Genomic DNA, 15,098 nt, shown 5'->3' with positions numbered 1-15,098 from the left:
GTATGGCGAAAAATTCGAAAACCATCTTCTAATGATAGGATTGGCCATCCTCTGAAGAAGATTGTTTTCGTTCCCGTTGGCTCTTCCCTTTGGGCGCCTGACTAGTCATCAGCGCGGTCATTGTGGAAGGTATGTCGGTGGGTTTGCTTTTTAATCGCAACAAAGGTAAATGAAAAAAAAAGAAAAGGCTTTTGCCTTTATTATTCTCTTTTTGTCAACCTTTTTATCGGTTGAACAATAAAAAAAAAGTGGGCTTAATGTCCCTGTGGACGAACTACACCACTTCATATAAAAAGAAAAATAATGAAGACTTTGCTTAGAAAAGATACAATAGAATAGACATCATTATTTTATTTGTACATGATTCCTCTATTCAATAAAGACGTTCAATTAATTCTCGCCCAAAAGCCGTCTTATTCATATGCTCTGCCTGGCGCAGCGCACTATCAACCACGCCAACCCATCCACTTGGCTCAGTTAAGTCAAGTGGGTTATTGTTTGTTCGTTCCAACTGAGAGAGGCTGCTCTTGGCGTCAAAAACAACCGAATCGTAGACCCGCAAACGCGATGAGCAATGAGGAAAGTGGGTTGGGAGAATTAGATCAACAGAAGCTGTTTTTACAGTTTTTTATTTTTCATGGGTGAGTTCGCTAAACTATGAAAAACGAAGTAGAGGAAGGGACAGTCCGCCAAGCTTTCCAACATGGCAGTGGTGCCCCTCAGCATGGTCAGCATGGCGGCCACGCTGCAATACCTGAATGATGGGCATCGCATGATCAGCTTGGATTTAACAGGACCAACACAGTGGCAAACGCGGCTGCGGCGGCATGACTTAATTCTGTTAGAGGCTAAAAAGAAACGTGGTGATTGTATATGAGCCTTTCGTATTCATAGATGTACTGTATAATTATGACCCCATGCGCCCCAATTAAAGCGAGGATGCATCAATGTATTTCTGTCAGTAAGGTGTCTTAGCAACGCTCCTTCGGAGCGTGCATACAAAATTAACGCGACATATTCTGATCACTCCACGGCTGCATGAGCCATAAATTTAATGAATCAGGATCCTCCTGAGGCAGCGACAGCAAGCCTTTTGATAGACTTTATACGCTTATGATTGTCCACAAGACAATAACCTGCGCTGATGAACTGCTATGGTGACGCTTGGCTTGTATGCACAGTGTCGATGACTGTTATCGCTCTTGACTGAGAGCAATTGTAGGTAGCTTCAATGGATGACATGATGGATAAATCACGTATGAACTGTAGTCCTACTGATCTTTCGGGATGTTCTCAGTAACTAGTTCAGTATTTGGTAAGTGTTGGATACTGTAGCACAGCACGATATCATTTATTTTCAGTCTTTTGGCATTTCCACCGATCAAACCTTATATTTTTGTGCTATCTGATGAGTTCAAAACCTTATCCGCGAGTTTACAGAGCATTTATTCTAGTCAAAACATTGAGAATGTTGAATCGACTCTAATAAGATGCGCACATACTGTATTGGTCAATAGTCTTATAGGCATTAATAACATGATTATAAAACAAGGTATTCATTGGATGCCGCTGGCATGTATTTCGTTAGTGATGATATTAGAAAATGCCGGGAATGAGACAGGCACGCTTAGGAGCGTCCGGCCAACGTTGATGATACCATTGGCGAGTATTTCTTGCACGGATACAAAGGTAGGCGGCCGAGCCCAACTGCATAATCAAGACAAGCACGCTGTGGGACACGAGACTGGTACCAATGAATGAAAGGATCTCTCCCACCTATTTCGCGCACGCACGTTACACTCAAAGCAACAAATCTCCACAACCATGCTTTTTTAAGCTTACATAATGCGGACACCAGATGTAGTTGAATAATCCTCCATAGGGGATCTTTTCTCAGCTCAACAAAATTAGCCTCGAGTCGTTTCTTTTTTTTCAGTTCTTCATGTGTTACCTGATACTGTTTTGTATGCGGCGCTCGTAGATTGGTCAAAACACGATGGTGATAATGATTCACAATTTCACCGATAAAGAACAAAATGAAACCCAGATGGGTTTCCAGTCGCGACGCACGAGGATCCGTCACCGTATAATAATGGGCTACCACAGCAAACATCACATAACCACACGAAATATTGATCGCATGCTGCAGGCACAAGCTTCCCGAGTAATGATGGACATATAATACTTCCTACAAACTCACACTAAGTACTCTGTAAGCTTGGAAAATGGTTTTTACCGAATGCAATCCTACATAAACACGCTTCAAGTAATGGATACAGAGCAGCACGCTCATCATTTGTAAATGGTCTGTAAACAAGTGACTGTTGGACAGCAGGTACAGCAAGATGCTCACCGACAAGATGCAAGCGGGGCCATAGATAACCAGCATCCCGACCCGTGAAGGCACCTGGCCATCCAAAAGTATTAAAACACAACATGTACAATTTTTTTTTCTTTTTTACGGTGGCTCACCTGGATTCCTTTATTGGCATCGGCAAATTTAGAATAGCCCATGCTGGAGGATGGATCGAGTTCACGATAGACGAGACCACATGTCGCCACAGTGACAAAAATGCCAATCAACCAATTGGCAGTGGTCGGTTCGGGAAAGTACATGGTTAAAAAAAAGAAAGAAACAGAAGAAGAACCACTGTGGGATCGAGAAAAAAAGAAAATCTTGTATTTATTATGCACCCTCAATTTTCATTGTCTGGACGGGATCGACCGTTTTCCCCTGAAAGTCCGAAGGCAATGGTGACTTTAAGTCTCCGCCGCGCTTTTTCTCACTCTAGAGAGCCAGTGGAGCCTTATTTTTTTGCCTTGCTTATTTTGCATAGACCTCCAAGTGCATCTATTCCATGGATTTAGCCATCAACATCACTTCTTCCTGCGGGGTTCGAGTCTTGCTGGTGCCTGTGTCGCCCATTAAGAAATCCACGTTTTGGAAGCATGTTGAACTGGTAAAAAAGTTTAGTGTCGTTCGGCTCGGTGACGTGACGCCCGACTTGCAGAAAGGTGCCGGTGGTGAGTTCCCGTTCCTAAACATGCAAAAGATACTCCATCAGTCTAACCACCCATGGTTGCTCTCATTTTCATGTACCGACAGCAAAATTCAGCAGCCAAGTATTCCAAGAAGGACAGATGCATTTTCAATTCATGACCACCTACAAGCGCGACCACGCTCATCTCGAAGACTTTCAACCTCATCGTCGCATTTTTGGAGTACGTATTCAGTAATGACTTGCAAGGCGCTGCTATGTAAAAATCTCTAGACAAAAAAAAAAAATATTGGAAGAAAGGATAGAAAAAAAGAGCGCGAAAGGAAGTGTGCTATACCAGTGGAAAGAGTGAAGCGAACAAGGCAATGAAACTGATATGCGATATCCTGTCACTTAGGTGATTGGTATCATGGATTGCCAAGAATGGAACAATGGAGACTTGAGTGAAGGCTACCGACGCTTCGTAGAGACCCTGGATCAGGTACAAAATCTACTTTGGGGGCATCCTTCATTTATTTTACCATTGTCTTCTCTAATCCACATTGGATCTGATAGTATCCTACAGCGATCGCTACACGATGTTTTGCTTTTGATCCCAACGAGAACCAACCGGATGATACCAAAGGATTGATCATGATTCCGAACGTAGGAAACATGTCGTTTTACATGAGCACAATGATTTGCGATTTTGCCAGTGAAATCCTCAGTCAGTTCGCTAGCATTGTAAGTTTACAAGCTTCATCGCACACGACGTTGAGCTTTGGCGATGCAGGGTAAAATAACTTTCAGGGACATAGGCTTCACGGATCGAGCAATTACAAGCGTTGGAATCGCCTTTACCGGTGGGGTATGCTGCGTATGATATGCCCAAAGCCGCACCACAGCCATCGATGAGTTCACCAGACGTCAAATCTCGAACCACATCGAATTATCGCGCTTCGCAACCACCGGTGCCAACCCAATCCGTCTCCTCCTCTTTTCTCAAACGATCCTCCACCACTTCGGCCAATAGTCGAACGACCAATAAATTCTCACCCATGCCTCCACCCACATCTCCGCCTCTGCCTTCACCGTCCACGACAGGCGCCTCCATGAGCCGGTCTTCGAGTGCGCAAGGCATCGCTGCCAGCGGAGATGCAGGAAAAACAAGACGACGGACGCCTGGACGCATCAAAAAATTGCTGGCCGATTTTTACTTGCTTGCAGGCCGCTTACCCGATGCAGTAGAACAGTTTGTATCTTGCTTTTTTTTTTACATGACTCGATATCAAGAGCCTTCGTTTGCTGAACGGGTTACATTATTCTAGTTATAATATTGCCATCGACATGACCAAAACTACCTCTGACTATCTCTGGCTGGGCAGCGCCATGGAAGGTCTTGTCTGCGCCACACTCCTGCTAGAATACCTTCACGCGGATATTGGGGTAAAAAAAAAAGTTTAATCATCTGTTGCGGCATTGGGATTGTTGGCTCATTCCATAATTTCTGCAGCACTTTGTGTCCCGATCACAATCCATGTCACCTATGGCTCCCTCCTCCGAGACATCAAGTATGACCAGTGAACCTGCTGGACCTCCCTTGGAGGCGAGCGCCAAATCGACGGTAGGCCGGGTGGTGGAACAATACACTGCATTATTGCAATATTACGGCAAGGTAGGCTCAACGACGAGCATGCCCATGCCGGCCCTCGTTTATGCCGAAGCGTGTGCCAAAATGGCGCGATTTCTCCTCACCGTCTACGTTCACGGCAGCTGGAGCGAAAATGTCTTGTCTTTGCTAGTGCAGCGCAAGTTGACCAATGACACGCGACTATCTGGCGGCCACGATAGAAATCACCAACCACTTTACAGCGACGTGGACGATCTGGCCAAACAAAAACAGAGTAATATACCCCGGCATGAAATTGCCGAATGGGCCATGCGGATATGGTCGACGCGAATGGAAGATGTGCTGTTACTGGATCAGGTATGTGCTGTCTTTTTTTTTGGGGGGGCGAAAGGGGACAAAAACGACCTGGGTCAACTTACAAAAAGTGCCTTGTATAGATTTATCTGATGAATCAAATGGCTTCGGTCCTTTCCGCTATTGCGTATCATCGTAAAGCGGCATGGATGATGTACGAAAGCACGAACCGCATGCTTCCGTTATTGATCCAAGGGCGTGCTACCCTCGCTGCCTCTCGGGATACCTCCAAAAGAAAAATTGAAGAACATGACACGGGCATTTTACAAGTGTTAAAAACCATTTGTGAAGTGTATGGTATAGGCGGTAAGCGGAATAAAAAAAAGATTTAGGCCAAAAAAGAGCGAGGCTCATTGTATTCTTGCTGCAGAACGTAATGTTCATGATGGTGGTGCTTTGGCGTCGTTGGATAGCGAGGACGGACATGCCCGTTTGAATGCGGGTAATAAAGAACAACTGCGGTTCGGATGGGCGGCTCTTCAAATCGATATTTTACGTCAATGCATCCGTGTGGCCGAATCACTACCAGGTAATGGCATCCTGATATTTTGAATAGAGGACGTCTGAACGAAAATGATTGACGATACACATCTTTCTAGATTACGCATCGATGCTTTATTATACGACCGTCTTATTGAAAAACCTTTATCAACACATCTCCAAAGAAGAGCAAATGCGTCTAGCATCATCTATTCAGGATATTGTCGCATTGGGTAAGCGAGCTGGCCAAGTCGAGCGTAGTGTGAACTACTGGGGCGTCAATATCGTTTCGGAAATCGAAGGTCTCCAGCCTATTTCTCGGAAAGCAGTGTATCAACATCCCCTTCTCAGCAAAACCGTGGCAGCGGCTACCAAAGACAACGGAGATCCTTTCATTTACAACCCATTTGCTCAAAAGAAGAATACAAAGGTAAGCAGAAAACCCTTTTAGCCACATTCTCAAAAGCTATCATTGACTTGAGACCCTTTGCCGTATTTTGCTATATTTTTTCGGAGCAACAGTATCAAGTGACGTTGGTAAAGAATGAGGTGTCAGAGTTCAAAGTGACCCTTTGCAATCCATTTGGGTTCGACCTTGAGCTGCAACATATTACCCTCAGGTAAAAAAGGATACCTAATCATAGGCCATGTGTAATACCACTAATCCTCGGATTTTTTTTTCCGTAGTACGGCCGGTGTTCCCTTTTCGGCCATTCCTACTTCAGCTAATATTCCCGCCAACGGGACCTTGACACTTCGCATGACAGGCACACCTCATGAAACCGGGGTTCTCATCATTCGAGGTTGTTACATCAAGATTGTCGGATTCGCAGAACAAGAATTTTTAGTCGATGTTTCCCATAAACTGAAATCGGCCGAACCCAAAAAACGAGGCCAAAAAGATGAAGATCAGTCAAAGGACGATTTTATCAAGGTCAAATACAGGTAAACTTTATCGATTCCTTTGAGGAAAAATGGTCCTCTGCTAACGGTAAGATTAAATACATGGTGATCAATGTTAGTGGGCTACGTGCTATCCAAAGTGGACGTAAACGAGGTATCTGTTTATTTTATCTGTTACATTTGAAATAATGTTATTCACAGTGATGGTGCCCTTTTCCCAGAGGCTTCCCTGGAAACCAAGCCCATGCAATTTTATCAGCTCAATGTGATTGATGATCAACCCTTGCTTAAAATCAAATCGACATCGCTTCTTCACGGTGCGGTGATGTTATACGAGGGAGAAATGTAGGTTGAACGATGGAACCACGACAAGAAAATAAAAGTCGTGCGTACTCACGGCTTTTGCCCCGCTGTAGGACCAATGTGTCCATTGATTTGGAGAATATTGGCAATATTCCTGTGGATTTTATTACATTGTCCTTTACTGATTCTACAACGTTGCACCCGTTACCGATCAATCCAGAATTACCACTGGAAGAACAGTACGAGATTGAGCTCTTTATCAAGGGCATGCATGTCTTTTCATGGGAAGGATCCACAAGCGATGGTCATCAACAAATCGGCAAGAAAATATGGCTGCCACCAGGGGATCATATGGAATTGGTGGTGAATGTATTTGGCAAACGAGGATGGTGAGTGCAGTCAAGGTACAATGATGCGTGAGTTTTCTAATTTTCTGTTCCAGTACGGGCGGTACGATTCAAGTGGACTATGGGTACCTTGATCGCGCGGTGCTTAAGCAGGACAGTAATACCGAAACGGTGGAGAGTGCTTCGACTGTGACCGCCGATAATTTTTATACCCGGCAACTGTACTTGCCTGTGCTACTAACTGTGTATCAAAACTTGGAGCCGCTTAATTGGGATGTATTGTATCTGCGTCACAGTGGTCTTGTCGCGGATGATGTAATGCATCAAACATTGTCCGACTTGCGAGGGTTGAAACTTGATAGTGACCATGTATTTGAGCAACCTGTCGAGAAGCTCTTGTTGGTGACTCAGCAAATGGAAGGCGCTCAGCAAGATCGAAATGATTATTGCCTGGTGACACTGGATGTCCGAAATATCTGGACCATACCGTTTAATATTGAAATGATATTGCAATCAGAAGACGATGAAGATCCCATCAAATCCGTCGTCACTATTCAACCAGGGTCCACAAAGAGGTAAATTGACTTTTGCATTGGGATAAGACGAAGGATCCCGGCTAACGCAGTAGTGTAGATTGCTGTTACCGATGAAGCGTCTCTTTTTGACTCCAGATGAATGCCTGGAATCTATACCCTCGTTGGAACCGAATCGTCAATTTGTGGTATCGCAAGCTCCCAAGATGCCACCGGAACAGGAGCAAGCACGGTTAAAGATGTTTTGGTATCGAGAACATTTGTTGCGTCGTATCAAAGGCGTGTGGCGATGCAGTGCTACGGGACGTCAAGGGTTACTGAACCTACGAGCATCGCTGCGACTAACGCCCATGCAACTCAGTATTCTGGAAAAGGAAGATATCGAATTCCTGATCGATGTCCAGGGAAACAGTGTCCTCAAAGCCGGCCATCGACAATTTTCGTGTCAATGCAACGATTTCGTTACCATGCATGTCTCCATTCGCAACAGACAAGGCAAGTTGCCGAGGAAATCCGCCGGTGGTTGTATTTTAAGCCATCCACTAACAGAACTTTGTATAGTTCATCCTGTAAAACTGATCTTGCGGGTGCAACCAGTGCAAAGTTACAATGACGGAGCCAAAGAGTATGATCTCGTGGACAAATTATTAATGCAAGGGTTACCCCAAGTCGTGTTGCGCGAGGTGAGTGAATTTGTTTTGTTTGCAAAGATAGAAAAAAAAAAGGCAGGAACTCATGTATTGTTTGATTGCTTAGATCCCGGCCAATGATACTGTGACGCACAGCATTCCATTATGCTTTTTGTCTCGAGGTCGATTTGAATTTTTGTATCATGTAGAAGACGTGCATACGCGTCAAGTGTACTATGATCATGATTGGACTATTTTACACGTCCAATAGAGAATGTGTATCATCATTTTTTGTAGCCTTGAGTTTTTGTAACCCGTACTAGTAGATTATGAATAGAAACCAAGGCATGAGTCATCATGTGAGGCAAACTTTTGGAAATAAATAATCAACTTACTCCTAGGGCATCTAGCTGTGGGAACAGCGATAACTGATCCGGCATATTCATGAATTTCTTGGAACCTTGCCACTCGAGGCCTCCGCTTCGGACCGCTTCCTCTTGAAAAATGTCGGCCTTTCGTTATCTCGGTGACCAAACAGGATCTTGCGGAAATTAAGGACTGCAGCCAAGTCGCGATTCCATAATTTATAGCCATGATCATGTTTACATTTTTGATTTGTACATCTAAGAATAAGCGTGAGCAAGCACATTCAATATCAAATCCACTTTCATTCATCGATTACCTTAACAGACCATGGCATAATACTTCTGGCTGCTTCGTTCGTCGGTATGGCCCGGGATTGGGCACCTTCTTGAATTTTTCCAACGGATCGCCGCAGTCAGGACAGCACGAGTACGTTTTGAATTCATCAAGTAAGTACACCTCGAAACCTTGTTTTTTGAGCATCCATCGCATGCCTACACCTCTGATCGGCTCATGGAACTTGACATTTGGTGCCGACCAATTTCCCATGATTGAAGCCTGGTCCCATCCAAAGCACAAATTCATGGTTCTCGCCAATTCGCGAATCTGCTCGGCATTAATTGAAACAGGCTGAGAGTCGTAGTTTTTGGAAAAGAGGGTATCCCGATAGATTTGATGTCGTGTTCGCATAGAAATGCGAGAGTACCTGAGATACGCTTGCGGTTTCCCCTAGATTGTGACAATACGTCTCGAGGTCATTGACTGAAATGGGATGTTGTGATAATTTTTCCTGCCCAGTCTTGACATTTGGGAATTGGCTGACTAATGTCTCTGATCCTTCTGTACTTTTTCGTCTTCAATTCATTCGCCTTCTGGCAGGAGGTGTAACGATAGAGGATTCTTGCGTTTGGTTCGGAGTACTCGTGCATGCAGAAAAGCAAATCTCTTTGTCCTGGGTCGATCAATACAGCGGCCCTCCAGGCACCTTTGCTCAGTTGGAGCAAGCGAGTTAACGTACGGCACATCCTCTTCCAGAACCTCGATCTTCTTTTGCCGGCCTCCTTTGCGACTTGGAGTATTTTGCTTGGTAATACTTACGCCCACCCCATCAGTCTGCAGAGTTCCATAAAATGACAAAACTTTGCCCTTCGTTTGCTTGAAAGGTCTCTGTCGAGATCCACGACCCGGCTCCACAGATCAAGGTTGCTTAGTCCGTTAACGCTTCTTTGATTCAAGTTGAGAATTTGCGTATATAGGATCTGCGTGTCAATCAGCATGTACCGCGGCCACCAGGCAGTACGAATCGGGAAGCAGGTGAAGGAGCGCCGACCTCGTTGAGTTATAAGCAAGATAACCTTCGCGAATTGATATGTCGATGCGTGGAATTGAAAAATGGTTGCAAAAAACCATAGTGTGGTAGAAGTGGAGTATCAATGTGTGAATTTTTTCTTGCGATATCAAGCTTAAATTCTTAGCGGGCTCGTAGATTTCTTGTGAGTCTTGCTGATATTTCAAGTTGAGATAAGCCCTCGTTCTTTAATTGTACTTTAGGTTATTTCGCCGGTTTTTGATGGCAAGGAGCAGATTAACCAGGCGCCGCAAATGTTGTCCAAAGCGATACATGACATTGTTCATATATGCGGTATATAATGCTTTGCTTGATATAGTGCAATTTTCTGAGCGTTTGGTAGATCTGATGGCGTGAACGATGCGTGGCAGCAAAACGATTCGACATACGGATTGATCAGATCGCGATAGGTTCTGGTCGCCGCTCAGACGGTGCTGCTTCTCGTGCGTCTGTTTGTGAGCGAGAGGAAGACTTCAACGAAAAAGGCTTCTTGACATAAGCGTGAAGCTCGAACCCATCGTTTTTTGGCAACTCTGGCAGGAAACTGTATTTCACGAATAGAAAAGTGTGTTTGGTGAGGTTATGGACGAGAGCTATGAGCTCACGCAACGGTTGGATGAACTCTTCACGCCACCCGATGGCCTTGATGGAGGTTTTGATAACAGAAACTTTTTTGGAAGAAATGATCAGTACAGTTTTAGGAAATGAGGAGATAAAGAGGAAGAGGAAGATTTACCAGAAAAAAAACAGCGTTCTCATGCTTTATATCTATTCTGTGACTCGCAATTTTTGGACGGTCTGTGCTGCGGCAGTCTAGGCTGCTCACGCCAATGGAACTTCAAGCGATAAGCCTCCAGACGTTGAACACAAACTAACATGCTGAATTTAGTGAGTTCATGGGGTATTCTAGTATCTGGAAAGGACACTCGTTTGGTTCCAGACGTTGATTTTTTCTTTCAAAGGTGCTTTTGGGCTGTTATGACGGTTGGCGTTGCTGACTTCGAAATTGCCATAATGCATGGTAAATCCTCTGATTAAATTTTATTTTGATGATAGATAAAGTGCCATATTCGTGCTTGTGATACACATGCTCAAACCCGGTGCCCAAGCTTGTGTCTCTAGGATTACGTTCGCTCTTAAGTCAGATCATATTCCAGCTATGCTTCAGGCACTATGGACTTGCAAACAGATTTTTAACATGTAAAAAGTGGATCTCCAAATTGATTTGCGTGATGAGGAACGACAATAGACACAGTCAAACCTTGTACATTTGTATAAAAGACAATCGTCGTCCATATTATATCGAATTTTGATAATGAAAATGTCACCCGGCAAATAACACGGTTCTACCGTTTTCATTTGGATTCGGGTTATCTTGTGTTTCACAACTGGTGCAAAGATGTGTAAATTTCACTTGATCGTAGTCCACAGTCTTCTTCTCTTTTTCCCAGAGGCATGATTGAAAGATATAAGAGGTTCTGATAGATTAGTGTAGATCATCTGAAGTGCATGTGATTTACAAGTCGCTAGTAGCGCGTGTTGATTTTAAAGATTACAAAGTTCCGCTCTTTCGGTCTGTAGTTTGTTGTTGCTCTGATTAAAGATGGTTTGGAATGGGATGCTGCATTTACAATATTCAAACTCCTTGATCGAATTTATGTTTCCCAAGTTCTCGCTTAATGGTGTTCTCTCAACTCTAATCTTTTGTCTATAAGCTTTCATTCAGGTGTTATGCGACCATTGATTTTTCGATCAGATTTTAGTCGATATGCGCATAAATCTTTGCGCATTCAAGGCAACGGAGTAACACAGTCTCTTTTCCATTTTCCCAGAGGTGCTGATGCGCCTGACCCGACCGCTACATAATGATCATTTTCTTCATCCGCGACAGAGAAACAACAATTTGTACGCAAAGTAGTAACGGAAATAGCCAGAAATCATATAACATTAAGTAAAAGGACAAAATAGATATCATAAGAGAAAGCAATCATGAGTTGGAAAAACATAGCATAAGGATAAAAGCAAGACAGCATAAGGGAAAAAAAAAGGATACAGTAAGACATAAAGGAACATAAATACATAAATGAGGAAAACAAAATAGGACATAGCATATTGATGCACCTTGAAGAGCAAGTTGTCATTCGTTGTCATCTGAGAGCAGTCCGAGTCGCCGTGCTGCAGCCTGGAAAGTTGGCATGATGACGCCGTTAATTGTGCGAAGAACTTGGAAACTTTGCGCACCTGGGATGCTATACAACAAAAAATATTTTCGGATTGCCTTGGCGACACAGCGTAAATCCGGCCGATCGTACCGCCAAAGCGTTGTTGACGTTTTCTCCATGTTCGTGGTCTTTGGTAGTATACGTATTGCGTTGGGAAATCAGGGAAAAGGTAGGCTCGGGCTTGAGGATCCGTTCTGTTTTTGGCAAACCATGCTGTCAAAGTTGTGTCATGAGCACGTTCTGCCTATTTGAGGGTTCTCATTTCGAAAAATTGCACCATTTGCTCATTTTCCAAATGGGTGGCCAAACGTTGAGTTTTGGGATATTCAGAGTGCATAGGAAATGAAAGTAACCGATGAACGCTTTCTGCAGCCGAAGAACAGGTTTTGTTTTACACAGTTGTGCCCAATCAAATGTATTATTTTTGCTTTTTAGCCAATCAGAGACCGTGCACATGATTTAACGTTGCATAACTCCCAAAGATTTTTTTAATATACAGCATCAACAATATCAATATCAATATCAAATACCAAATATCAAATATACATTCACATATATTATGTAATCTAATGGTTTCTGGAATATGGGCGTGCTGAAGCAAAAAGGAGATGCTATTTTCGTGTTATGGGCATGTTGATGAAAAGAGGGGAAAAGAAACGTCGGGAGGTATTTTGAAGGATGAGGGATTATCGTGTCGAGTGATATTGTGCGTGCATGTCCATGCCTCGGTTGGTCCAAAAAGACTTTCCATAGGTAACAAGCTGTCAAGAAACAAAAGGATATTAGAGTTGAATGGTTTTTTTTTTTCGGTGTTCCCAAGATGACTTACTAGTTCTTCGCCTTTTTTGATTTTGCGATTGCCGAGAACAAAGATGCCTACACGGATGTGGTTGGTTCGTTCGTCAAGGTAGTTCAAGAAGCATACATTGGGACCCGAGGCCACGCCACGGAAATCGTTGCAAAATCGTGCTTCGTTTCCGTACTTGGCGGCATCGATGGATAAAGCGGAACCGTAGCGTAAAACGTAGTCCGAGGTAGGATCATAACCATCGTATTCCACTACGCCCAAATAATCCAAAATCAGCTGTCGCGGTTGCAAAGTTTGCGCAGCAAATAAGCCATAGGCACCACAGCAAGGATGGGTCTTTTCGGTGATTTTTTTAATCTTGATATGCCTTCGTTGTTCTTTCACGGTGGGAAATGAGCCTTGCAGATTGACATGGTCATTCAAAAAACTGGCGGTGCGTGCATCGGCCTGATCTTTGGTCTTGGGCTCGAATCGCTGTCGAACTTCGGTCGGCACTTTGGGAGACCAAATGAGCTTGTCGATATATTTTACTTCAGGAGTCCAGCCTGAAGGAGCCGGCACCGTCTTGATATCACGATACATGTCACCCGTTCAGAATGGGCAAACGGAACTCACCACCACTGAGAAAGTTAAAATGAAAGAATTGAAAAAAAAGCTTAATTTTTTTTATTACATGAAAAGGGGTGGCTTGTGTAACTGCTCTAGAAATCGCGGAGAATCATGATCACTTCATCGAGACGCATTTTGGACGATTCCAATCGCTGTAGCACTTTGTCCATTTGCGCGATCTCGGCCTTATCGCCTTCACTTAAAAGATCCATATTCTGCTTGACATCTTCACGATTCAGCTTGTCCAATAATCGACTGCGGATCTTTAATTCCTCCTTCTTTCGTTGCTGAAGGTTGCCAATCACTCGATACGTTTCCACCAGTAACTCTTGGTAACACTTTTCCAATGGCACATACCACAAATGGAAAGATCGAGCAGGCGCACGATCCGCCGATCGTGGTACTTCCTGTAAATACCGCATCCTGTTAGATCCACCGTCCTATCCTGCGAAAAGCCCCTTCCCCCCGGCCTTTTTTATTAATATTTACCTGAATTTCAACAAAGCCTTTGGTCAAGAGTAAACCGAGCTTGTCGCGTGTATCTTTGGGAGGCAACATGCCGAGTTTCTGTACTTGGGATTCATCGAGCTTGCCTTTTTCAATGAGAATTCTGACAATACGACATGTCGCTACACCGTAACGTTCGCGGATCAAGGCTTCCAAGAGCTTCCGTTTGGTGGTTTCTCGCAATTTGGCAAAGTTGATGGAGAAATGATTGGCACCGCGTTCGTCTTTTGATTTGATAAAGCCTGCTTGATCCATCTTTAACAACGTGATGTAACCTTTGACCGCTTCCTGGAACGAAGGCTTCTTTCCCGGATTCAAAGGATCCGGCTGAAGGATGATATCGTTGCCCGAAATGTCTTTGGAGGTTAAAATATTCGCAATATGCATAGGCGTGGCAGAGGCTGTGATAGGAAAAAAAAAATACCGTACCATTAGAATTGAAATGCTGCGGAAGATAATGTCCTTTTTTCGAGGTTCACTTACGGGAATCTTCTTCTTGAACTATTTTCATTTTATCTTGACCGTAATCCAAGAAGGCTTGAACGACCTGACCTGCTGTACGGTTGATTCGCTCGGTGGCGAAATTGACAATGGACTAGCACAGAAAAACGGTTCACATCAGTTCTTTTGCCCCCGCCATAGCCTACTTGTCAAACTTACATCGTTTCGAAAAATCATGGTGTATTTATCATAGTTGATAGAAAAATAAACATTCTCGTTGACTTCCACATCCTCGTCTACATCTTTAGTTCCTAATTCAGGACCATCCAACATGGATCGCTATGCCAACGAATGAGAAAAATTATCCAAATCCAAAAGAAATAGACGGGTTTACCTTGTTGGCTGATGCCATGGGGTCATGGGCTTTACGTTTCATACCAATATTCTCGTTACTACCGTATTCTGCATCCACTTGAGCCTGGGCCGCTCTTTTAATAGCTTGAAGATCCTTGGCAGTGGCAATGGTATATTTTTCCGCCTCCTTCTCCTCGGCAGATAAGAATCGATCCATCATCGATCGACTGTGTTCCGGTAATACAGCAGTAATGTATCGTCGTGCCGCCATTTTCGTGAATGCTTTTGT

At 43.8% G+C, this 15,098-nt stretch overlaps 6 protein-coding genes across 6 annotated transcripts; 1 reads left to right on the top strand and 5 right to left on the bottom strand.

The window, feature by feature from the left end:
• Positions 1-1,377: 1,377 nt before the first annotated feature.
• Positions 1,378-2,642, bottom strand: BYT42DRAFT_579014 (3-oxo-5-alpha-steroid 4-dehydrogenase-domain-containing protein). The gene is made up of 5 exons (XM_051569349.1): positions 2,473-2,642; positions 2,252-2,407; positions 1,952-2,188; positions 1,843-1,887; positions 1,378-1,776 (listed from the first exon to the last, which is right to left on the bottom strand). Exons 1-5 carry the CDS (start codon positions 2,614-2,616, stop codon positions 1,597-1,599), a joined length of 762 nt encoding a protein of 253 aa, XP_051421176.1. The 5' UTR covers positions 2,617-2,642; the 3' UTR covers positions 1,378-1,596.
• Positions 2,643-2,810: 168 nt separating this feature from the next.
• BYT42DRAFT_579013 (TRAPP II complex) lies at positions 2,811-8,559 on the top strand. Its single transcript, XM_051569348.1, has 19 exons — positions 2,811-3,024; positions 3,107-3,222; positions 3,397-3,480; positions 3,555-3,722; positions 3,797-4,230; positions 4,307-4,424; positions 4,492-4,965; positions 5,046-5,268; positions 5,333-5,491; positions 5,562-5,872; positions 5,965-6,062; positions 6,130-6,387; positions 6,465-6,499; positions 6,567-6,690; positions 6,762-7,037; positions 7,091-7,570; positions 7,629-8,023; positions 8,090-8,211; positions 8,285-8,559. Exons 1-19 carry the CDS (start codon positions 2,859-2,861, stop codon positions 8,426-8,428), a joined length of 4,185 nt encoding a protein of 1,394 aa, XP_051421175.1. The 5' UTR covers positions 2,811-2,858; the 3' UTR covers positions 8,429-8,559.
• A 40-nt stretch (positions 8,560-8,599) lies between these two features.
• Positions 8,600-9,210, bottom strand: BYT42DRAFT_616232 (uncharacterized protein; the record flags this gene model as incomplete). Its single annotated transcript, XM_051572045.1, has 2 exons — positions 8,600-8,780; positions 8,840-9,210. 2 exons carry the CDS (start codon positions 9,208-9,210, stop codon positions 8,600-8,602), a joined length of 552 nt encoding a protein of 183 aa, XP_051421174.1.
• Positions 9,211-9,223: 13 nt separating this feature from the next.
• Positions 9,224-9,859, bottom strand: BYT42DRAFT_579003 (uncharacterized protein; the record flags this gene model as incomplete). The annotated part of the gene is given in 4 exon segments (XM_051569347.1): positions 9,224-9,365; positions 9,367-9,495; positions 9,506-9,687; positions 9,705-9,859. Coding segments are annotated over 3 exon segments (404 nt in total), but the record flags the coding sequence as incomplete, so codon positions are not given.
• A 2,692-nt stretch (positions 9,860-12,551) lies between these two features.
• On the bottom strand, positions 12,552-13,572 carry BYT42DRAFT_646994 (uncharacterized protein). The gene is made up of 2 exons (XM_051572696.1): positions 12,920-13,572; positions 12,552-12,851 (listed from the first exon to the last, which is right to left on the bottom strand). Exons 1-2 carry the CDS (start codon positions 13,478-13,480, stop codon positions 12,777-12,779), a joined length of 636 nt encoding a protein of 211 aa, XP_051421172.1. The 5' UTR covers positions 13,481-13,572; the 3' UTR covers positions 12,552-12,776.
• Positions 13,573-13,599: 27 nt separating this feature from the next.
• Positions 13,600-15,026, bottom strand: BYT42DRAFT_594851 (uncharacterized protein; the record flags this gene model as incomplete). Its single annotated transcript, XM_051570803.1, has 5 exons — positions 13,600-13,914; positions 13,997-14,415; positions 14,498-14,609; positions 14,675-14,794; positions 14,850-15,026. The coding sequence occupies 5 exons, from the start codon at positions 15,024-15,026 to the stop codon at positions 13,600-13,602; spliced, it is 1,143 nt and encodes a 380-aa protein (XP_051421171.1).
• Between the last annotated feature and the right edge of the window lie 72 nt (positions 15,027-15,098).

This window comes from Radiomyces spectabilis (assembly GCF_025331425.1).
Source record: "Radiomyces spectabilis strain NRRL 2753 chromosome Unknown BYT42scaffold_10, whole genome shotgun sequence".
In the NCBI taxonomy this organism is placed as follows: Eukaryota; Fungi; Mucoromycota; class Mucoromycetes; order Mucorales; family Radiomycetaceae; genus Radiomyces; species Radiomyces spectabilis.
This window is presented reverse-complemented; position numbering and strand designations above follow the sequence as displayed.